At 36.6% G+C, this 25,846-nt stretch overlaps 1 protein-coding gene across 1 annotated transcript; it reads right to left on the reverse strand.

Moving 5' to 3' along the window:
- CALB1 (calbindin 1) lies at window positions 1–23,147 on the reverse strand. Its single transcript, NM_001082112.1, is given in 11 exon segments — window positions 1–929; window positions 1,598–1,669; window positions 4,672–4,725; window positions 4,854–4,893; window positions 4,980–5,035; window positions 7,812–7,889; window positions 11,111–11,167; window positions 11,258–11,341; window positions 18,519–18,593; window positions 22,334–22,410; window positions 22,892–23,147. Coding segments are annotated over 11 exon segments (786 nt in total). The 5' UTR covers window positions 22,971–23,147; the 3' UTR covers window positions 1–815.
- Window positions 23,148–25,846: the final 2,699 nt, after the last annotated feature.

Raw genomic sequence — 25,846 nt, forward strand, 5'->3', positions numbered from 1 at the left:
TACTCAGTATATTAAATTTAATCAGATTACACAGAATATGACATGAAACAGCAGTTTACTTGAATAAGCATAATCTGCAACATGTGAAAACAGTTTAGAAAATGGACTAAGGTCATACTCTCTGATGTTAGGTTTGTGGAAATAAAGACATAGAATCAGACAGATTTATGTGTCATCTGGTGCTGTCTTCTCTTATTACCAACTCAATTTGAACCAATAGTTTAATATGGATTCAAGCAATAGACAGTTGTTGATAATAAACTAAATCTTCTACTGTGTGACTGTAACCACATAAAGCCACAATTAACTTCTATTTCTTGATATTTTGGTGAGTATTTTAGATGTAAAAGCACATTCTTTCTAACAGTTGAAAATATAACTTTGAAATACATTTGTGGGACAGTCCTATGATTATTTAAAATAAAAATGCTTTTCATATATAACTCTCTTACTCAGTAGCAAATGTCCATTTACACATCAAAGATTAGAATTTCAGAGATTAATTCTGGTGGAATTCTTAGGGAAATCATAGTGCCCAACTGTATTTATGAAAGCAGAAATATGGTAGGTTACTTTTGTTTTAGTTGGGTATACTGACTGGCCTAAGCATAGACTTTCTCTTTTTCAGTCATATAGTTACAAAAACTGTACATTACAAACAGTATAGAAACAAGCTGAAAAGAATGTGCCACACATCCTGGATAATTATCTATATGCAGTTAAATTTACAGATATAAAAGAAAATACAGCCTACTCCCTTATAATGCACAGTTATTTTTTAGATACAATGTGTCACTAGCAAGTAGCCACCAACTCTAGTTGTCTCCAGCACAAAGAATAAGAGCAAGATCTGTTCGGTAGAGCTTCCCTCCATCCGACAAAGCCATTATGCTCTTCTTGTATGTTGGAATATTATTAATATCCAGTTCCTGTGTAGAACATAGATGGCATTAAGGAAGTTAATTAGCCAATGACAAGTGATACAATGTGAGATGAAACCTCCTTGTTAGATCAATCCATTAAAAAAAGAGTTGAAGGGGCAGGCATTTAGCCTAGTGGTTACCACACTCGTGTACCATATCAGAGTACCTGGAGTTTACACTGGGCTCTGGCTCTTTATTCCAGCTTCCTGCTAATGTAGACACTGGGAAGCAGCAGGTGATGGCTCATGTAATTGGGTGCCTGCCACCTGGTTTGAGTTTCCAGCTCCTGGCTTTGGCCTGGCCCGGATCAGGCCATTGCAATCACTTGGGGAGTGAACCAATGAGTTGGGAGTTCTATCTGTGTGTGTGCAGTTGTGTGTGTTTGTATATGTGCATGTATCTATGTCTCTCTGTACCTCTCAACAAAATGTTTTAGAAAAAAAGAGCTAGGTTAAATACTTAAACAAATGTGAATAATCACAGGTTGTTGTTTTCTTAAAACTATTTATCATAGTTACACTGATGTAGGCCAGAACCAAATCTAGTCAAGACAGGTAATGTACTTTTGTTCCTCTGTAAATATTTTAAATAGATTTACAAAATGGATGTGTGGTTGCCTCAAGATAGACCCATAAATTCTGCCTAAGAAGTAAGTGGCATGTTAACTGAATTACCTGTTTATTCTTCTCACACAGATCCTTCAGTAAGGCATCCAGTTCATTTTCATCTATGTACCCATTACCATCCTGGGGGATGAGAAAACAGCAAACAACCAACACTATGGACAGTGATGGTAGGGAATGAAGTAAACTGCCAATCATTAGAGTACCCAGAAATCGCCCAGCCATGAAAAATACTGTATGTCAGGCCCTCACAATCTTTAGCTGCTCCCAAGTTACAAAATGAGTTGCTTCTCACTTATGTCACATTTATAAAATATCTTAAATATTTTGCAATACTTTTATACTTCACATTTTGCCTTAACAGTATTGTCTCCTATTGAAACGGGAGTAACAAAGTCAGTCACAGTATGTAAGAAAGTCATCATAAATATATTCATCTGGTGAGGATGGGTGCCAAGACCTGGGGAAATGTCAGGGGCCTGATACCACACCAGGAAATGGCAGATGATTGAGAGCCCATGTCTTCACCAATGAAGAAATTGAGGCTCCAAGGAGTTTTGTATCTTGTTAAAAGCCTCAAAGTCAATAAATCACAGTGTGGGATCTGAATCAAGCTTTGTATCATATAGGACATATCATAATACATTTCCTAGGAAAGAATGAATTAGTTGTATGACTTTAAAGCCCTTTTTTTTTCAATATGAACCTGAAGTCTGAGATTTTTACTTTCCCCTAGTGAGCATTTTCTAAATTCTCAAAAATCAAATTATAGACAAGAACAAACTTTTAAGGCATCCAAATGCAAAAGGAAGAGGTACAAAATTGTCCATTTACAGATAACATGATTTATATATAAAGAAAATCCCCAAGACTGCAAAAAAACCTCTGAATTAGTAAACAAACTCAGTAAAGTTGCAAGACAAAATACCAACCTTCAAAAGCCAATTGTGTCTCTGTACACTAACAGTAAACTCCTAAAGTATTAGACAAATCCTGTTTTCAATAGTACACCAAATAATAAAATACTTAATATTATGGATTGAACAGGGACTTAGTTTCCCAAACTCAGGCAGATATCTAAACTCTAAAGGCCTAATGTTAAATGTTGATGGATTCAGGGTGGAGACTAGGTCTAATAATGGAGTTCCAGTGGGAGATCTTTAGCTATGTGTGTGTGTGTGTGTGTGTGTTTGTGTGTGTGGTTCTTGCCAGAGGACTGTTTCTTTACTCTGAGTTTATCCTAGCTTCTCTCTGCTTCCTGGCTCAGCATGTGATCATTTGTCAGCAGCCCCTGCGCTACTGCCAGCCTTCTCCAGGCACCAAGCTAATGGTGCTGCCAGGTTCGGAACTGTGAGCTTGTAAACTGTGACATGCAATAAACCTTTTCCTTTCTGGGAAGCTCCACTCAGGTATTTTTAGTAGAAGTAACAAAAAGCTCGTAACACACTTAAGAATAAAGGCAATTAAGGAGGTGAAAGACTTGTATCCTGAAAACTACAACTTGTATCATTGAAAGAAACTGAAAATGATACAGGCCTGTGAAAAGACCTCCTGTGTTACAGACTGGAGAGGTCAATATTACTAAATGTCCATACTACTCCAAGAAATCTAAAGATTCAATGTGATCCCTTTCCAAATTCCCATGGCATCTTTTTAAAGGTACAGAAAAATGATACTAACATTCATCCCACAGGAGACTCCAGATAACAAATTTGAGAAAGAAGAATAAAGGTTGAAGCCTTATGCTGCCTGGTTGTTTCTGGCATAGAGACACTCAGACCAATGCAACAGCAGAGGGAGCCCAGAAATCAGTCTACATGTCAACAGATACTTGACCAAGGATCATCCCTTCAGCAAATGGTGGTGGAAAAATGAACATCATATGCAAAAGAGTGTTACTGGATCCTTAGGCTTACACAAGAATTAACTCAAGATGTATTAAAGATCTAAATGCAAGGCATGAAACTTTAAAATTCACAGGACAGGGAAAAACTTTACGACATTGGTCCTATCAATGATTTTGTGGATCTGAAATCATAAGCACAGTCAAGAAACACAAAAATAGACAAGTGAGACTACACCAAGCTAAAAAGCTTTTGCCCAGCAAAGGAACAATCAACAAAAGGAAAAAGCAACCTACAGAGAGAAAATATTTGTGAGTTATATATATCAGATAATGTGTTAACTTCCAAGGTGCACAATGAACTCACACAACTCTATAGTTTTTAGTGAAATACCTAATAATCCAATTGAAAAACATGAACTAATGACTAGAACAGACATTGTTCCATAGAGGACATACAGATTGCCAACAGGTATATGAAAGATGATCAATATCACTGACTGTCAGAGAATTAAAAAGAAGATACAATTAAATATTAATTCATAGCTTTTAGATTGTATATTATGAAACAAAACAAATGTTGGTGGAGATTTGAATAAACTGGGTGGAGCATATGACTCGGCTGTTGAGACACTGCTTGGGGTGCACACTATTGTTGGGAATCCCAAATAGTGTGGGCACTATGAGAAACAGTAATTAAGATTCCTAAACAAATTGAAAGCAGAACTACCATATTATTTAGCAATTTCAGTTCTTGGTATTTAACCTGTAGATTTGAAATCAGGATCTCAAAGAGATATTAACACTCCAATATTTATTGTAGCATTATTCACAAAACCAAGATGTGGAAACAAACTAAATGCCCACCAGTAGATGAATGAAGAAATTGTGATATATGCATATACACACACAGAGGAATATTTTCTGCCTTAAGAATGGGCATTTTTGCAATATATGACAATATAGATGAAACTTGAAGACATGATAAGTGGAATAAGTTAGTCAGAGAAGGACAAGTATTGTAAAATTTAACTTAAACGATGTTTGTACAATAGCTAAACTCAAATTGTAAATACAATGGTCATTGCCAGTGCTAGGGGAAGGGGAGCTATTAATCAATAGGCATAAAGTTTCAATTATGCAGATGAATTAGTTCTAAAGATCTGCTGAACAACACTGTCTATGGTGAACAATACGATATTTTACACTTAAAATTTTAAGAGGGCAGATCATGTGCTGTTTTCATCACAATAAAAAGAGAGGATAAAAAATGAATTTTTACCTGATCATATAACTCAAAAGCCTTATTGAACTCTTTCCCACACATTTTGATTCCCTAGGAGACAGAGAAGAGAGTAAATGTTAAAATGCTTACTGTATTTCAACATATTTCCCTTGACAAATATCTCACATTCTATCTTTTCAAGGAAAGTATTATTTGCTGTAGAGAAAAAAATTAAATACCTGAAATTTAAGAAGAAAATTCTCTTGCACTGGTAGTAACCTTTTGGAAGAAAAACATATGAATAAATTGGTTTTTGGAAAGAGAACAGTTTATTATAAGAACTTATGTGCAGTTCCTAAACTTACCTGGCCATCTCAGTTAATTCCAGCTTCCCATCATTATTTGAATCAAATAGTTTCAGCTGAAAGACAGAATGACATTATTCTAGCCATTGATGAATGATTTATTTAATGAAGGACATGTACATTCAAAATAAAGCAGCTTGAATTATCAAATGAATATAAAACTTTTTGAAACTAGCATTTTTAAAACTTCTAATGCAACATTTTAATTTTGGAACTTGAGTTAATTGCCAAAGCGTGTCAGAACAGCATGGAATAGCCAAACAGAGGAGTAGTGATCTTAGCTAGACTTCAAAGCTACCATCATTTCTTCTTCTTGCAAATATATTTGTATGTGTGTCCAGATATGGGAGGGCTGGAGCTTTGCAGTACATGGCACTTCCTAAATCTTTCCAAACAATGTTATGACAATAAAAATTTAGTTAACTTCATAATTTTGGAGCAAAAGAATACAAACAAAAGCAATATACAGATAACATGAACAGAGTCTTAGAAAATAGAATTCTTGCATAATTTTTAATTGGGTACAACATATTCAGTAAATCTTTGGAACTCTCCATTATACTTACATACTCATCATGCACCATGACCCAACCTGACATGAACACACTTATGCTTATTAGAGAAACATCCACATTTTTAAAAGTAGCAATTATTGCCATGTTAGAAGAATGTAGTATAACTACAATGTATTAATATATAATATGTACATTAAAAGAACACTAAATAGGTCATAAATTCTGATATTGTCATACTATCTACCAAGATCCTGGACAAGTAGATCACACAGTTTAGCGCCCATAGGGAAATATTTACCCACATATATATTTAAATTTTAATTAGTTCTTGATTAATTTGCTTCCTGAATTTGAACTGGTTTATGACATTTAATCAGATATCCTGGGCCAGTCCAACAGGGGAAAAGTCCCATTTGAGTGGCTTTTGAAAGGTTGCTTAAAATTTCTACCTGGAAAGGAGATTTGACTTTAAATAGATATCCCTTAAGGTAGGAACAAAATAGAAAATCGATAAATGTAGGTTATTGTCCATTTCCCAAAAGCTAATCAGAGTTTATATCTGCCCATTGTGGCACATAGCAGGCAAATCTACCCATTTGTTTGCTAATGTTATTGTAAATGGACATATGATGAAGAATTAAGGAGGCCCCATGAAGATATTTTTGGTTATTTTGAAACTCAAGATTAGTCCATCTTTAAAACAATTATCACAGCTTTGTGAATAAGACATAAAGAAGTCCTAGTGGCTTTTTTATCCCCAGAAAGTAGGTTAAGGTTGAAAGTAAACCTCAGTTACATCAACTACAATCAAGTCCTTTGTAAGACTGTTTCTCAGGAAAGTGACAAATTCTAACTCCTTCATTAGTCTAACAAAACAGCAGCTTTTATAATACACAACTATGGTTTCTGGGTTATTTCTCTGAATCCAAGTTGTAAGAATTCACAGTTTCCCCGCAATGCTTGAAGCATTTATAAATGCTTCAGGGTCTCTAAAAAGTTCATGGAAAATATACATTATTGAAAAACTCTGCATGGGTTTCAAATGTCTCTTTTACCAAAGTCAACTTATATTTTTTTTCCTTTAAGAATTGAATTATTTATTTGAAGATCAGAGTTACACAGAGAGAAAAAGACCCGTAAAGAGGGGTGGGGAGGGAGGGAGGGAGAGATCTCCCATCTGTTGGTTCAACCCCCTAAATGGCCACAATGGCCAGGGCTGGGCCAGATTGAAGCCAGGCGCTTCAGGTCTTCTGGACCTCCCATACAAGTGCAGGACGAAGCACTTGGGACATCTTCCACTGCCTTCTCAGGCTATCAGCCAGGACCTGGATTGGAAGTGGAGTAGCCGAGTCCTGAACCAGCACACATATGGGATGCCAGCGTTGCAGGCAACAGCTTAACCCGCTATGTCACAGAGCTGGCCCCTCAACCCATCTTTTATTTCCATTTTCCATGATATTTTTTAAATTCCCTAGAGTATTTTGTTGGGGGCAAAAAAAAATTGTAACTAATACATAGCTTTTTAACAATATATATTTTCCATGAACTTTTAAAAGTACCCTTATGTATCTCCTGGAAGTCCTAACCCTGTAATTAGTCAAAATAAGAAAATATCACCTATTTGAAACAAATTAACTTCATGTGAATTGGCTTATTGTATTTAGACCACATTAATCTATTTGTTTATTTGTTCTCAACATATAAGATGCCTAAGCATAAAGCAATTTTCTTGATTCTATTATCAATATTCTATAATAGATCTTGGTTAAACTATTTACTATAGCATCAAGCTAAGGCTATATTTGGACTTCCTCACTGATAGCATCAGCATAATAGCCTGAAGTAAAAATGGAAAGAAAGGGGATCCATTATAAGTATCTTAACGAATAAAATAGCTAAAAGGCTTGTTTAAATTCTTACACAGCCTATCATTTTCTAATCTAGAAGATAAATAATAGATTCAGAACCTCCACAAAAAGTGAATTTTGGGTGATATAAAATATAACTTACAAATTATAAATTATGTAATTCAGTGATATATGCCCTAATTTCTCAAGAAAAAAAGTAATATTTTGATAGATAAAAATTATATAGCTCCACAAGAGAGGCAATGCCCATATGTTGAGCCTGGAACTTAATGCCTGCAGAACTCAGCATTACAAGATGTAAGCATCCTTTACAAATGAAATGATACCTGTGTGCATGTGATGCCCACATCATGGTTTATTTATTTCATCCTGTGTAGCTTCAGGAATTAGTAAGAACACAGTAATATTTTATGAGCTCTTAGCTACCACCTTTTCACAATCAGTCTTACCATTAGGTCTGTATACTCAGCTAATTTTGTGTCATCAACCGTCTTGTTTGCTTTTTCCAGCAGATCCTTTAGAAAGTTCTGTTGAGATCAAGAACACTCAGATAAGTGACATCGATTATGCATATAGTCTGCTTCCACTTGAAATAGAACATTCAAGGAATACAAAGAGTCTTTTTGTGAGGGTAGAACTGGGTGAGGAGAGGGCCCTGGATGCAATATTAAATCATTGTGGCAATGAATATGCCAGTGACAGGTACAGTATCTTAATTTTACTGAGACTTGATCCATCAGAGACTGAGCTATATAGAATTTTTTCAGATTTCAACAAAAGGACTATCTGGATTATGCACCATGTAAGAATCTGAATTAAAAACATTAAAACCCAGCCAGCTCAAGGGATGCCTTTCTATCTGATATCTGGAAAAGTCTTTATGTGACTATTTTGTAAGACACATAGGGCCTTTCTCTATATCTCTGTAACATGCTTGAAAAATAATCAGTAAACCAGATGGAGAGATACCTCTAATTTCAAATGCATTTTCTGTTCTCACAGGCTGTATTTGTATACTAGTTTATGGCCAGTATGAAGCTCATTTCTCCAAAGTGCTAGTCAGTGGCTTTTAAACTTGATGTAGTCCAGAACACTTTGGTTAAAATGCCTCAGCTGACCACTCACTTGAAAACAGGTGCCTACAGATGATGTCATCTAACCCTTGAAGGGTACACGTTAATCACATTGAAATAGAGATTAATGTGGGAAAGAAGAAAAAAGATGGTTTTTAACTTGACAGTTGGAACTGAGGACTGAGTTTCATTTTTTGTTTTAGAGAGACATAAATCAATAAAAGCTTTACAAAGGTTTGGCGTATAAATGATAGTGAAAGTACTTAAGTATAGAATAGTCTTTCATTTTATATAGTGCTGTTCATTTGCAACTCCTTTGTTTTCTCAGAAAATGATTTAATGTAATTATGGGAAACTCAGCAGATACCGTGCCCAGTTATTGTTGAAGGATTGGGTTTCTTTGGTTTAACAGTGGTTTATCTCCTTCTGAAATGCACCCATTCATTCACTCTTTTGAAAGAAGGAGACTTTTTCTTGGTTTAATAAATTTATCTTCACCTGAAACATTCCACTTCAAATCCAAAGTGAAGCATGGAAAATTCAAAGTTATCTGTTGGGGGTGAATTTTATTTTTGAGCCTTATGAGGCTTTTGTCAGAGATTAATTGGGTTAAAAAGCCTCATTAGAGACTAAAATGGTGGTCACAAAAATAGCCTGGGAGAAACCTAGGGACGCTGAGATTCAAAGTCGTGTCTGAGAGCAAGCGGTGTTTTACTCTATTATGGGTCTTAAAATTAGCTTTTTTGAAAGATCCATTAAAGAAGAATGCCAACTTATCTTCAGAATTCTCTAGGGAGGAGAACTTCTTTTTAGAATTTCTTTCTGAGAACAAAATTTAGAACAAAGGAGGAGACAGAATATTTCGAGGTCAGTATTGGAAATGAGCTAAGGTTTTCAGTATGAACTTGAAAGGATTTTTAAAAGGTTTTTTTGTGTGTGTCTAATAGAATAAGCTCTGTCACCTTATGGGCTCTAGATTGCTGAGCTGCAAGTTTATAAAAGTCATTGTTTTCAATGACTCCACATTGAAAATGTTATGGGGCAGGCATTTGGCCTAGTGGTTAAGATATTGTTTGGGACACCAGCAATGTCAGAATGCCCAGTTTTCCATACTTGCTCAACTCCTGATTCCAGATTCTTGCTAATGCACACTTTGGGAGGCAGCAGGTGAAGGCTCAAGTATTTAGATCCCTGCCATCCTTGTGGGAGACCCAGACAGAATCTCTGACTTCTGGCTTCATTATGCCCCAGCCCTGGCTATTGCAGGCATGTGAGCACTGAACCAATGGACTGGCAACCTCTAGCTGTTTGTTCATCTATGCTTGAAATAAATAAAATGAATAAATTTTTTTTAAAAAGCTAAAAATGTTCTCACTTTCACAAGGCTGTAGTTGAATAGGAAATATCTAAACTATGTTAAACTATGATTAGGAAACTGTTTAACATTCATGTTTCCCCATGTGGTGGAAGCAGATCTCAATGAATGAAATTTGAAAGCGTGTAGTGTTACAGGAAAAAAGCATTAGTTAGTATTATTAGGTATTGTAGGTCCAAATTTATGTTCTCTTCCTTTGCAGTTCTGTAACCTTGAACAAATTTTGAATCTATCTGAACTTCAGTTTCCTTGTTGGCATATTTGGAATGATCATACTTGCATTGCAAAGTCTTCTGTGAAGATTAATTGTAAATATACATTTCGAGCACCAAGTACTGTGCCTGCCACATAGTAGATGCTCAACAAATATCAACTTACTTCCCTATTAATTGCTTATATTCTGAAGTTAGAGAAAACTGAAACTTTTGGTCTGAAATGTCTTGGGCTGAATAAAAGGAAATGAGGTGAAAGATACTTCCATATGTGCTAGAAAATTGAGTTCATTAATAATACAATTTACCGTGTCTTGAATTTAACAAAATCTTTCATGTACAACATATCCCCTGAATTTCACAGTACATCTGAGAGGAAGGTATTGTCACTCCAGTATTAAAGATGGAACAAACAAGAACATTGTAGAGATTTAATGCAAGGTGAGACCTTATTTCAGATTTGTCTTTGCCTTCTCCTCCTTTTATACTTAACTGTTTGTCCCTCATATGACATGAATTGGTAAATTCATTTTCAAAGTTGCAGTTTTTCAAAAGTTTGATTATATTAGGGTTTGGTTGTTATTTTTATTGCTCAGAGGCAGTGGGTTGTGTGGCCCTCAGAAGATCACTAAACATCTCTGAACCATTTTCATCACTGGGGTATTACTAATTTATATAAGATTAAAAGCAAAGTAGTTGGCATACATTAATGTGAAATAATTTGTTCTTTGTCTTTTTTGAAAGAGAAATATGTTTATATAGGTGTTTAATTTGTAAAATAAAATTTCAATGAAAGGAATGGCTTATTGGGCTTTTATATGGTTCTGTGGCTATCTGCCTTATATAACAATTTGTGTACACCAGAGAAAATGATATTTTTTTGTATTACTGAACAGAGTTTCAAGAAGCACTTAAAATCTCTTTTTTGATCTGCTACTTCATTAATGATGTGGAAGAGTGGGTGAAAATGTGCCATTGCTCAACATTAGTTCTTCAGTGGGAGGTTTTTTAAAAAGCTATGAAGTTCTTAGCAGTTCATAATTATATTTGAAAGGGGAAAAAAGTAGCCCAAGTTTTTATTTGCTTACCTTAAGTTCCTCAGTTTCTATGAAGCCGCTGTGATCGGTATCATATTTTCTCCATGTCTGTAAGTAATTTTGGATAAGGAAAACCAAACATGTTAAAAATCATTTATTTTCCTAAATTCCACAGTTAAAGTGACAACTTTCTTATACCTTCATGAATTCCTCACAGGACTTCAGCTGCTGGCACCGGAAGAGCAGCAAGAAATTCTCTTCTGTGGGTAACACATGGGCCAACTGGAAGAGATTGAGAAAGAGAAAGTGTTTGCAAGGGGCTTGAAAACAAGTCTCTGTCATCACCTGGTGCTTAGTTTGTCTTCAGCATCTTCCCTAGGAAAAGCGGGAGGGGAAGAACATCAGCGTCAACTTCCTCTGGCTGATACTTTTTTCTGACAAAGTGCCATCATGTTTTCCAAAGCTTGTGGGCTCTGCAAGGCTTGGTTTTCCTGTTAGTGAGGTGGCAGCAGCAGGTATGTGCTCAAACGGGACCAACATCTGTCCTGCTGGGCTACAAGCAGGTTCATCCTGTTGCCCAGAACCCTTCCCATGATCTGTGCCACAGATTCCAAAGTGCCTGGAAGGACATATGTGGAGCCAGTAAATTTCTTTTTTTTTTTTTTATTTTTGACAGGCAGAGTGGACAGTAAGATAGAGAGACAGAGAGAGAAAGGTCTTCCTTTTGCCGTTGGTTCACCCTCCAATGGCCGCCGCTGCAGCCGGCGCACCGCGCTGATCCGATGGCAGGAGCCAGGAGCCAGGTGCTTTTCCTGGTCTCCCATGGGGTGCAGGGCCCAAGCACCTGGGCCATCCTCCACTGCACTCCCTTACCATAGCAGAGAGCTGGCCTGGAAGAGGGGCAACCGGGACAGAATCCGGCGCCCTGACCGGGACTAGAACCCGGTGTGCCGGCGCCGCAAGGTGGAGGATTAGCCTATTGAGCCACGGCGCCGGCCAGAGCCAGTAAATTTCTTATGAAATGAAATATACTGTGAGAAATGTGAATGTAGGAGAAGGCAAGGAAAGAAAAATTGCATTTCTAAGTCTGAGGGGAAATTCTACTCTGAGATATGAAAGAAAATAAACTGAAGATGATTGTGAAGCAGTGGAAAGGCATAGAAAAGACAGTCCACAATAACAAGTGGGAAATCAAACACTAACAGAAAAGTCGCTTCCAAATTGTTGGTTTCTGCTAACAGAACATCCATTGCTTGAACCCTGGATTAAGGTTTTTTTTTTTTTTTTTGTTGTTGTTGTTGTTGTTGTTGTTTGTTTGTTTGTTTGTTTTTGACAGGCAGAGTGGACAGTGAGAGAGAGAGAGACAGAGAGAAAGGTCTTCCTTTTTCATTGGTTCACCCTTCAGTGGCTGCTGTGGCCGGCACACCGCGCTGATCCGAAGCCAGGAGCCAGGTGCTTCTCCTGGTCTCCCATGGGGTGCAGGGCCCAAGCACTTAGGCCATCCTCCACTGCCCTCCCGGGCCACAGCAGAGACTGGACTGGAAGAGGAGTGACCGGGACAGAATCCAGCGCCCCCACTGGGACTAGAACCTGGGGTGCTGGCGCCGCAGGCAGAGGATTAGCCTATTGAGCCATGGTGCTAGCCAGGATTAAGTTTTTAACATCACAGCATGACTAACAGTTCCCCTTCAATCTCACTTCATACCTTCAACACTCCTCTTTTCTTTCTTTTTTTTTTTTAAAGAATAAAAGTGTTCCTGATCCCATTTTCAGACTAGCATGATCTATGTGTTGCGTACAGAGAAGGAGAGAGCTGGACTGATGGCCCCACTGCAGACGTGAGTTCTATTTCTGGCTTGGCTGCTACTCCCTCTGCCATTTCCGGACCTCAGTAGCCTCTTCACTAAAATAAGGAGCTGAAATAGAAACCAGTGTTTCTCAACTGTACTAAGTCAGAAATGCCTTCTGTTGGAATCACTGCATCTCTGCATCGAGGAATGAACTTATCCCCATTACATTTCATCTGATTTCTGGAAGCCCACGAATTCCCAGAAGCAGAGGGATGGGTCTTCATCCCTGGACTTCATGTTAAAAACCTATAATCTAGATCAACCTTCAAGTCTATATGAGTTTTAAAAACTCTACAATGTTACATAAAAGATTAACACATCTAGTTTTACAAATTTCCTTCTTTTAAGATCCATTCAAAAATCTAAAATTTAATATAAAACATCACTCTACCTTATAAGGAAATAATCTCATCTTCTTTAAGCTATAAAATATGTTTCAACTTATTTCTATGTTTGAAACAATGCCTTAAACCATTCAGTTTATAAGCACTGCATATTAGGAGTGAGACTAAAACTGGAAAGTGGCACAAATATCTTAGAATGTTTAGTCTGACCCAATTAAAATATTCTCTTATTTATTTAAAAAAAAAGCCAATAGTGTGATTAGATGATAATATACCTAAAAGGAGAAAGTAGGGGTATAGTATTTGCCAGTAATTTTCAAAATGTGATTAGATTTTGATCCATAAACACATTTAGATCATGGCTCTGTATATGTGTGTGTATGCGTTTTCTAGGTCTCTTATTAAAATTGTGATACACTTCTGTGACCTCTGATTTTAATTCATTTGAATTCTTGAATCATAAAATCCTATCCTCCAGAAATACTGTAATTCAATTTAATTTCAAGTCAAATAATTCAGTTGAGGATGCTAAGGATCAGAAACTGAGTGACTTGACCTGGTGATTGGCATAAATTGAAGATCAGTTTAATTTGATGATTATTAGAAAATTAAGTTAATAACATGTTTATTGAAAATAATAATAGAGGGGCTGGTGTCATGGCTCACTTGGTTAACCTTCCACCTGCGGCGCCAGCATCCCATATGGGTGCCGGGTTCTAGTCCCGGTTGCTCCTCTTCCACTCCAGCTCTCTGCTGTGGCCTGGGAAGGCAGTGGAGGATGGCCCAAGTGCTTGGGCTCCTGTACCGCATGGGAGACCAGGAAGAAGCACCTGGCTCCTGGCTTTGGATCGGCATAGTTCTGGCCGTGGCGGCCATTTGAGGGGTGAACCAATGGAAGGAAGATCTTTCTGTCTCTCTCTCTAACTCTGTCAAATAATAATAAAAAAATAATAATAGAATGATTTGGTCTCTTCTTTAATCTTGGACTGCAAATATGCATTTGTTGGAGATTTTTATATGTGACATCAAGATAGTCTGGGCATGATAGACAATGTTCCCAGTCATGGAACATTAAAACACCATCTTCTTATAGAGACCCCTTTCCTCCTTGCACATAGGATGCTAGTGAAAAGTAGCTAAAAATTGTTCTCAATAGTAGCCGGATACCAGGTAACTCAGGCCTAGAGAGTAGGTCTACACCCAAAGCTAAGAGGGAGAGAAAAACTTGGAGAAAGGACAGTAAAGTATTGGGATGGGAGAGGGTCTCTGGTGGAGGGAGAAGCATCATGCCCCCAAGCCTTTGGTAGAGCTCTGACTTGCCTTTAATAATACTGTCTTGCAGAGGTACTGGAGGGTGTTTTTATCAAAAACTCCAAAAGACGTAGGAAGGAAAGAAAGAATGATTCAGGAAGGAGAAAGGAACAAACAGAATAAAATAAAAAGCTTCTGTCTCAAGAGGGGGAAAATATGTTAGAACAGAAACTTCAAAGCACAGATTGACTAATGGATCCTGCTGGCAAGTAAATATTTTAGAAAACTCTGTGTGATACCGAGTATTTGGCCACGTTATATCATGGTTGTGTATTAGTATAAGCATTAATTTAATAAACAGGACATCAATAATACTAATTCTTCCTTTATTTATTTGTATGTATCTTTGTCAGATACTACTTAATAAGTTTGGATGAATCTCCCCCTAGAACATTCATTTCAAGAAGGTGGAAAATATTTCTAGTTTGCCTCCTGTGAATATCTGGAGTGGTGCCCAGCATATTATACTCACACTCCTGAAAGAAATTCTTGTGGATTTGTCAATAGTTCTACTTCATGAAAAATACCTACCTGAGGGACTGGTGCTGTGGTGTAGTGGGTAAAGCAGCCACCTGCAGTGCTGGCATCCCATATGGGCACCGGTTCAAGTCCTGGCTGCTCCACTTCCCATCCAGCTCTCTGCTATGGCCTGGGAAAGCACTAGAGGATGGCCCAAGTCCTTGGGTCCCTGCACCCATGTGGGAAGACCTGGAGGAATCTCCTGGCTCCTGGCTTCGGATCGGCACAGCACCGGCCATTGCGGCCAATTTAGGAGTGAACCAGCAGATGGAAGACCTCTCTCTCTGTCACTGCCTCTTCTCTCTCTGTGTAACTCTGACTTTCAAATAAATAAATCTTTTTTAAAAATTTCAGGGCTCCTTCTTTCTCCAGCTGTGGCATCTAAGAACTGCTTGCAATGTGCCAAAGGTCTTTTATGGAAGATGTTAAGAAGGGCTGCTTTAGTCTCAGATTCGTAACTCACTGTTGTCCAGAGGAGTAGCCGCTATTGCCTTTTCTTAGGTTGTGGGTGATTTTTTTGTTTTCTGGGCTGCCTGCCTGCTTTTTTATGAACTCCCTACACCTTTTATAGGTTGCAGACGAGAGTGGAGATTATCAAGGGTATAAGTGGAAGGCCGATAGCTGTGGCTGCAGACAGATCCCTCAGAGATGCTCTTATGAAATTTTGCTGCTTGCTTTGAAAGTGTGGAAGCAAAACTTTATTTCTACTTATCTCATTTACTAGTCTATACGCAACTCGAGGATAAAATCTACATCTTATTTTCTGTTTCTTTGCCCAGCAGCTACACAAATTTCAGTGTATACTTTACTGAAGCAATGAAGGAAGGCTTTTGATTATGTGTCTAGAGTCAGTGTTAGGCTGTAAATAAATGTAAGTAAAATTGTTTGGAGAAAATTTGAACAACTTATTACTGAGCTGTGGATGGGGTTGTAATAGGCATTGTGATATCCTTTCAGGTGTGGGGTATGTTGCTGTGTGCTAACCCCCCTTGAGAAATTGCTTGGGCTGAAGGCAGCTGTGTCTCCAAGGAGACTGAATGCTAGAACTGATCCACATGTATCAAAAGACCAACCCTCTTATTCAAAAACTAGGTATCTCTGAAGGGTCACCCCTTCTTCGGAGCAAACTGTAGGACAGTTGAGGTCTCCATTGAGACTGTATCACACCCTAGCCCCTTCCTCTTTCCAATCTTATTCTCTTCATTTCCCTTCTACAGGTAGTGAGCACATGAATTCTTGCTAATTTGAGTTAACCTCCTCATTGCTATTCTTTTACTTAGATATGCTTCCCTGGGAACTCAAACCACAATAGGGGTCTTTAAATATTCCTTCTGTTTCTAGCAGATATGAAGCCTTTGCCTTAAGGTTTACAGTTGGTTGGAATCCTTTGCTCTTTCTCATCTAGCTACTAAATGCTATGAACTGAAATGGCTGCTGAGGATTCAGTCACTGCTAGTAAGAGCCTTACAGAGATGCAGATAACGATTTTGTTTTTTCCTGACAGCTTCAAAGCAAGAGATGAATACAGTGACAAACCTAAGTACTAGATGTGAGAGAAGTACACACAAAGGGCAACCCCATTAGAGGTATAAATCATGATATGGCTACTTGGAAGTGCAGCTGAGACATAATTACTGACACTTTATAAATTGTATAATGACATGCAAATTTTTTTCTTAATATTGTTGCTGTAAATTTTCCTCATATCTTCTTTTCAGCCTTTATTACCTTCTTTGTCTTATTCTGTCACCTATACTCATTTCTCTTTGCTAAAACAGAAACCCCTTTCTTTCCTGTAATAGCTTCTCATCCCAAACTTTGGGGAAATTTTTGGCATCACACCTCTGAAACAATGCATCTGCTATGTGACCCTCCAATCTCTCCTTAAAGTTAGACCTCAATAAAAGTCATAAGTGACTAAAATATGTATAATAATAGAACCTGACTTCAAAATGTTCATCTATTTTGTCCTTTTGAAAATGTAAAATCCTTGTGAACTGATCCATACTTTAATTGCACAACCCTCGTTGTCTCTGAAGAAATGAACTAAAATAAATAGCTGCAACCATTGAAGTCCTTCAAGGTGAAATATGTCATATGTAACATGACAATCTTTCCTCTGCTAGAATTACAAAGTATGCCAAACTGAAATAGCCAATCTGTAATTTCACTGATGTCAGATTTCCAGACTAGTTTTGAAGAATTAGATTTACTTTATTTTATTTATATTCATTTAAGCTTTTTTGTTCTTGATTTCATATCTTGATTAGCTGTCCTCCATGTCAGTTTATAAGTCCCATTACTATTAATTTATCTACTTACATAGTAATGAGTTACACATGGGCAAAGTGGAAAGTGCATACTCCTGGGAAAATTTTTAATTACAAAGATAATAATAGTATGCCCTCTCTTAATTCTATTTGTAGAAGGTGTTTAAACGTAAGTATATTTAACATTGGCATCACAAGTGTCCTCATAAGATCAATTATCTGAAAACCAGGTTATTCCTCTTAATCATAGGTAAATTATGACCAAATGTTCTTGAGAGTCAGAATACTTCACAATCTAATACATTGAGCATGCTACAAGAATAATATAATTATGCTCATAATTCGGCATATTTTAAAAATGACTTTATTAATTTTTCTAGACAAAAGCTTCCACTCAATTTCTTTAATAAATTGCAGAATTAAAGAAAGAATTCAAGATACCACTAGATTTTGGAAAACTAGAAGGGGAGCAACTTTTTTCACAAACTGAAATGCAGAATCAATGCATAACCAAAGTTTTGCTTTCTTGATTCACAAATAAAAAGAAGTTGTTTTCCTTTGGAAAAGTCATTGTCAAAGATTTGACACCCATTATCTTCACTTTTAGAGACTCAAAAGAAAAATGTACCTATGGACACATCATAAAATATTCACTTTAGTGAAGTTCTAAGGCTATCTGTAGATTTAAAATAGATTACCAAAACCAGGATACAGCATTTTAGTGTGACATTGTCATTGACCTGCAAACATTTCATATTATATTTTAACAGAAATGTCTACTTTGCTAAAAGATAAGATACATGAGTGAATCAAATACTCGGACACTTTACTGAGCTGATGCTTGGTGATTTAATGTGGTGGGTACTCATCCTGAAGTTGGGGATTTGTTTATCTAACCACACCTGTGTCAGCAAACAGCTGCACGACTAGAGGCAAGTCATTTCATCTCTCCAGGGTCTCAGTTTCATAATGTATTAAATTTAAGCTCTGTTTAAGGCAAAAACTCATAGGTCTGTTTACTTCTATTTATATACAAAATAGACAGTAACACATTACTTAGGTAAAATATATCTTTCTGAATGAGTCTTTCTATGACATATTTGACTTGGATACAACCTCAAAAGTAAGCTCATTTATTAAATCAGGCAACATGTAAGTTTCTTACCTCTACAATTCCTATTTTTCCATCATCTCTCTGCCCATACTGATCCACAAAAGTTTTCATCTCAGGTGATAATTCCTAAAATTATAAAAAAGCAGGTAAGAACTTTGTAAAAATACACAATTATGCTTGTGATCTGTTAATATTACTTACTTTACAGGAAAACCAAAATGGAAACCATTTGGAATTATGTATGCTGATGAACTGTTATCATGCAAATTAAAGATATAACTAATATATGGTATTTATTAGTTTCAAGTGAAAGTTATAATCATCATTTTTCAACCACTATAACTGTTTCTGAAATTCTTTGATAATGTATTTAGAATCATTCAATTAATAACATTTAGGGAATGAACATTGTTAATAGACCTTAAGTATTATTTGTTCAGTAAAGTTTCTTTTATATTATTGCATGATTTTTTTCCTGTTACAGGTTCCTTATTCTACAGTAATGTTTTTTTCCATAGAGAGTAGTAATATGTGATTTTGCTTTGGACAGCAAAAAATGTGAATGTTGAATAGTATTCACTTTGTAAGCAAGGAATGTTTCCAGTATGAAAGAAGCATTCATTGGCTAAATAAGTTAAAACATTAAATATCAGAAAAATAACTCTTAGGTAAAACAATAACTTGACAAATCTGAATTCATCACAGAAAATGTTGATGACCTTACTTTAAGCCATTGTTTATATGCTTAAGATCTTTGTCTCTAGAGTAACTTGAGGAACAGTTTTCCAGGGTTACTCTGTTTCCATTTATTTCTAAGATTATGTTCTTTCTCCCACGTATTTTAGTACAATAAAATACTCAAGAGTGATGAAGTGAATGCTTTCTTTGTATTCAACTTGTTTTTAAATCTGTTGTATTAATTATATAATCTGTTTTACATATTGACAGATTAGAAAGCTATGGACTATAAAGTAGTGATCTGACATAGACCTAGTATTCAGGAAGTTCAATTTTTACCCTTGGGTCTCTAACATAGCCCATTTAAAATAGCCCTGTTGCATTAACTGAACCTATTTAAAATAGGTCAGCCCTTACTAATGTCCCTTTCTATGTCCTTGGGAAAGCAAATTAAGGTCTCAATTTTCATCATAACTAGCAATATGGTGGTTACTGACAACACGTTTGCTCTAGGGATAGGTAGATTAATGTAATTTAAGGGCTATATTGAGGCTAAACATCATTAGTGGATAGGTTGATATAATTTAAGTGCTATTTTGGGGCTAAATGTCATTACCAATAGTACTTAGAAAATCTTTTTGAAATCAATGTAAATATCTTTAGTATAATTAAGGTAATATTTTGTAACTGAACAATTTAATTATATTTTAAACTTAAAAAACTCTGTTGTAGGTAAATTGAAATTTATATGATTACGTTTTGTTACAGGAATAATTGCAAGAAAAGAATCATGTTTATCCTATGACAATAGTGGAATTGTCAGTCCTTATATTTTTAAACAACTAACTTAAAGTAAACAAAAAAACCAAAGAATTCGTTCTTAAATATTAAAACTATGTAATGCTACTGGTTTAACTGGCAATCTTCACATTCAGTTTGTGAAATTTCTGGGTGACAATTGTGCCCAAATCTATTTTTTAAAGGATGCAAAGCATATAACCATCATCATCACCAATTAACATCTATAAAAATAAATGCAAATTTAAAGGCTAAATACTATATTAGTGGAAAAAATAGTTTCAGAAATTTATGGTATTGTTATATTTCATTGATGCTGTATTCACTTAGTGAAATTTTTGAAATTTTACATTATGAATATAAGAAGCTAAACAATGTTTCCATTAGTGCAATGAAATCTGTTATCCTATAGTTAGAAATGCAAAGATTTGGGTCAATCTTGATGTCTAAAGAGAGATAAAAATATGTAAAAGTAAGCTTATTGCAATGGGGCCAATGGTATAGTGAAACAGATTGAGTCGATGAGCCTCTCAATCCAGGTCTTGAGTTAGATTTTAACTATTCAAAACCCACATAAATAAGGACTTCAAGTACAGGGACTGAAGTACAGGGAACCTTGATAAAATCTCATGCTTGTGCTCAAATTTAGTATTATTGGGTTATAATAAAATAATTGTAGCAACACGCATTAGTCAGTTAAAAAAAGGCTCTAAAATTTCTAAAGCTCTAACACAAAGGCATTATTTACAAAAAGGTACAAATACTAAAACAGGGCAAAAAATCATAAAAGATGTATAGAACTCATGAGAATTTCTAAGATTAAAATAAATCTCAATATTAAAATTACTTCCGGAAAAATTAAAATATCTCCTAGTTGCTGGAAGCATCTTCCAAGTTTAATTCTCAATTTTATGGAAACTAAGACTTTCCAACCACATATTTTAAATATAGATTTTTAAATGAGGACAAGAATTGCTTCTATTTAATTATCCAAAGATCCACAGAAGTGTAATGACAGTACTATGCATATTTATTTACATAGAAGATGGGAGGAGGGGGAGTATATAAAACATTTTTTGTTAGATCTCATTCTATTATACTTTTAGATCTACATTATGTTAAGTTAGGGTAAAACAATTCCTTGAGCACAATCTGGTTTAAAGTCAATTTGGCCAATGATTTTATCAATTGATAGTTCTATAATGCATTAGAATACATTTAGAGCCCTCTAGGATTCTTTGCAAGATGTTATACAGGGATAAGTATTACACAATTTCCAACTTAGATAGAACAAAAAGATAATACTATCAATAAATTATATATACATATTACTCATTACTAGAGGTGGTGATTTGCTATATAATATGTGCAGATAAGTATATCATTCATAATGAAAAAATGTCATTGTCACTGTAGTCAAAAAGGCCAAAGGCTATAAACATTTAAATTAGGGCAAATCCAACACTACCTTCTGAAAGACAATCTTACAGAAAACTCTAATAGATAAAATCCTTAATCCTTAACAGCCATCTCATCTGTGTGAAGGGTGGGTATATCTTTTTATGCTGAAAACATTTTTCTAAACTGGCTAGTTAATGTCCTCCAAAAGCCACTTATAATTAGTAAGAATGTTCATTTGTTTAATTAACTAATGGTTTAAATAATAATAAAAAAAAACTCGCTCACTTCAAAACACCATTGTTTACCATCAGAGGATCTCTTTCTTGTTTTGTATCATATGCAATTCTTTATTTTACTTTTTACTTCTCCGATTTTGGAGTTTCTAGCCTTTTTACTGAAATGGAGACTTCGTCTTGCTAAACTGAACAAAGTGCTAAAGTGAGGAGAGTCAACGCAAGAGGTTTTTCTTATCTCCGCAACAAAATCAACATCACAACCATTGTAACTGGCAATAGAATCAGATTCATAACCTGCAGATCTGTTTCCTGACCACCAAGGGGCAGAAATGCATTTCTACCCCTCTTCTTCTCACACAGTAAAAGAGAAGTTAAAAATTATCTAACCGAACTCAACGGCAGAGGTGGTTATCTGGGCAAGATTTCATGCACCCACACTTTCCTTTTAGGAGGTATAAAAGCTGTACAGTGATAAAGTATTTATTTTTAAAGCTCTGATTTTAGACTGTAAGGCTTTCCCCGTTAGGAAATCCCCCTTCCCCGCTTTCTCCATCCCTCCCCCCTTTCCTTTTCTCTATGCATTTGGAAAGGCTTTTTTTTTTTTTAATTTTATTTTCTCTTACTCTTTTTTAGCCTATAAACGTTTACATTTCCTGGAAAGCATTAGACCCCGCTGGCTCCCTATGAAAACACAAGAATGTTTATGTATTTAGAGTCGAAGGTCTTTCTCTTCCTTCACAAACTTGAACATACCAATCCAGCCTTCTTTCGCGCCTGCTGGAGCTCCTGGATCAAGTTCTGCAGCTCCATTCCCTCCAGGTAACCACTTCCTGCAAAGACAAAGAGGCACGCAGGTGTCAGATATCTCATCCGACTTTCTTTCCCATTTACTTTCCAAGACAGCTGTCTTTCTGGCGACCTGATAGGCTCTACATTGATTAACCAGCTGAGGGTACAAACTCGGCTCTCCTCCCGGTTGTCAAACTTTAGATCCACTGAGGACAAAGGAAGATGGTTAGGTGCTGAACGCAGCCATAGAAACTTTGGGGGGCAGGGTTCCAGAATCCCTGCTTTCTGTCTTCTACTATTACCATTCCTGGAAAGCCAAAAGTTTAAGTTTGGGGGATTATAGAGAAGCAGAGCAAAGTTTCACGTTGCCAGTCCGGGTTGATAAGATTAGGTGAGGTCTGGGGGTGGGGGAGCAGGAGTAGGGAATAGAAAGGAGGGAGATAGGGAGGAGAGAGAGTGGGAAGACGAATGCACATGGGTCTGGAAATAGTTAAAAAAAAAAAAAAAAAGGCAGATAATCACCATCAGCGTCGTAATGAAGCCAGATCTCGAAAAACTGTGAGGCTGTGATCAGGGATGATTGCAGGTGGGATTCTGCCATCGTACAGCGGGGAGTGTGTGTGCGGGTATGGATGAGTGGGTGTGAATATGTCCGAGAGAGAGTGGGGTGAGCGGGGACCTCAGTGAGTGCGAATCCAAGCTGCAGGGGAAGACCTGAGCGCGGGGGCTGCGGGCGCTGTCCTCGGTGCTGCTCGGCTCGCGCGTTCCACCGGAGTTCTCTGCACCCCGCACCCAGTTCTCAGTATTTATCCCGACGGCCTCAAACTGGGCCACGCCTCCTCCTGCCTCCCATTCCTCACTCCCCGCCTCTTGCTCTCACCAACCTTCTTCCCCTCCCTTCCAGTTTTCGCCTCTCTTCCCCGGAAAGCTAGCGGGAGCAGGAGTTTCAGAGTATTCGAAGCAGCAGGTGGTGGGAGATCCTTAGCTCAGAGATTGGTTGCTGAAAACAGACCTATTTCCCTTCACATTCTCCTAGTCTAGGGAGAATCTTATTCCTGAATATTATACCTGGTGAGGGTTTGATTCCCAAATAAAAGAGGAAAACTGAGACAGGAGACCACATTTATGATGCCTATATCTGCCTGCAATTTCTCCAAGACTTTTAGTATCTTTTTCATCAAAATCAGAGGAAAGCTTGGCAATAATAAATTAATCAAGCACACACACACACACACACACACACCCCATCGTATAATTGTTTCTTTAGGTAATTTGCAGGAATTAGTCTTGAGAAAGCAAGGTCAGGGTTGTTTTGTTCCAGATTGAAAAATAATAACTGGAAATTACAGATCCAAGTTACAAAATCTTAAAATATTAGAGAAAAAAGTGATCTTACAGATGCCATAGTTTACTGCCTTTGAATTTAGGAGGAGAAAACTAAAGCAAAGAGAGGGAGAATCTGGCCTAAGTTCCTAGCAAGGTGATACTGACCCAGGCAGTGACCTTCACATATCTCCCTCTCTCCTTCCTATTAAAGCAAATCCTGCTGGAGAACTTTTCAGAAACTGGAAGTTGCCATCACAGTTGGAAATAGCTACAAAACTAAATGTAGTCTATGTCGTGTCATTTAATGTGGTAAAATATTCAGATTATCTGTTATTCACATAAATACTTCTAAAGAATTTAGCTTTTAATCTTTTGAGACTTTGAGAGCTACTGAAAATGTTTCCCAAGTGCCTAATCACAGAGCTGCAAAGAGAAAAATGAAGAATAAGAGAAAATACAAAGTTAGTATAAACTTAAAGTGAACTCAAGTGGATTTACCACGCTCTCTATTTTTACTCTTATGCAACTCAGTGTGATAGTCCTCAAATTTATATTTCTGAGACTGTGTCTCTATTCACTAGTGGATCTGTATCTTTTTTGGAGGCTCATAATTTCAGAGCTGCCCAGGAATTAGGATGAACATATTTCAATAACCTTCTAATGGATTCATCACTTTCATAGTATAAGAGTTTATAAATTACTTTCATTTAAGTTACCTTATCCAATTTTCAGTTTTAGTCTTTGAGCTTGGTATGCAGAGAATACTATTATTCTTAGTTTTACACAACAGATACACTAGAATTTGAGAAATAAAATTTGAGAGCTTAATAGCCTTATATTTTCAAACTAAATAGAACTTCATTAAATGTCAAATTATTTGTACTTCAGTTCATCCAATAAACACTTATTATGTCAAGGACTCTGCTAGACACTATAAATAATGAAATAAAAGACATAGAGCCTACCTTCTTGAAGCTTAGGTTTCTGGGAATATAGTCACATAAACACCCACAATACTACATATTAATGTAATGGAAGTAGGCACAAGTTACTTTGTATGCATGAATCTCCTAACTTTTTGCATATGTGGGAGTTAAAGTTTAAGTTATGTAAGTTACCTCGTCACAGACTTTGTTCAATAGAGAGGCACCTTTGGTTACAAGAAAAAACAGTTATGGAAATGAAAGGCCAATAGCTTGGGCAAGTTCATCCTAATTCCTGGAAAACTAATTCTGAAAATGTTCCTGTCTATTACAATATTTGGGATTGTGATCTTTGTTGTTGTTGTTTTTTAAAGATTTATTTTATTTATTTGAAAGTCAGAGTTACAGAGAGAAGGAGAGACAGAGAAGAGAGAGAGAGAGACAAAGAGAGAGGTCTTCCATCCACTGGTTCACTCCCCAAACGGCCGCAACAGCCAGAACTAGACCAATCCGAAGTCCACAGCCAGGAGCTTCCTCTGGGTCTCCCATGTGGATGCAGGGGCCCAAGGACTTGGGCCATCTTCTACTGTTTTCACAGGCCATAGCAGAGAGCTGGATCGGAAGTGGAGCAGCCGGGGCTTTACCTTCTACGTCACAGTGCCGGCCCCATGGGATTGTGATCTTTGAATGAAAAATACAGTATATGAATTTGGAAGGCAATGCCAAAGGATAAATATTGAAGAGAGGACAAAAACACAGTGTCCACGTATGATTTGAAGTATCTGACTCTTTCTAGTCCTGGAAGGGCTAGCAATGTGTAGATTTTGGGAACAGTTGTGAGACAAAGAAAAATACCAGGAAAAAAAATGAAGGTACATGATGAAAAGCAAATTAACATTTCTATTATTGTCCGTAATTGCAACTATTTTCTTTCCTATAAAGCAAAAACAACATTTACACACTGTGGTAGAAATTTCTAAGTATTTCTGCTACTTTTTTTGTGCATAGTTTTTTAAAGAATTTGATCTTAAATTCCAAGGCACTACAAGATAATTTTAGAAAGTCAAAAAATTTTATATGGAAAAGCAATCTCTTTCTTATTTCACTTTCTTGAAAATATGTCAATATCAGAATTTCCATGTAGGAATCTTTAGGTGCTGTGAACTTAATGGGATAGTGGTGGATGGAACAGAAATAGGAGGTTTTTTGAAGCTGTGTGCCAATAACA

Source organism: Oryctolagus cuniculus, chromosome 6, assembly GCF_964237555.1.
Source record: "Oryctolagus cuniculus chromosome 6, mOryCun1.1, whole genome shotgun sequence".
NCBI lineage: Eukaryota > Metazoa > Chordata > Mammalia > Lagomorpha > Leporidae > Oryctolagus > Oryctolagus cuniculus.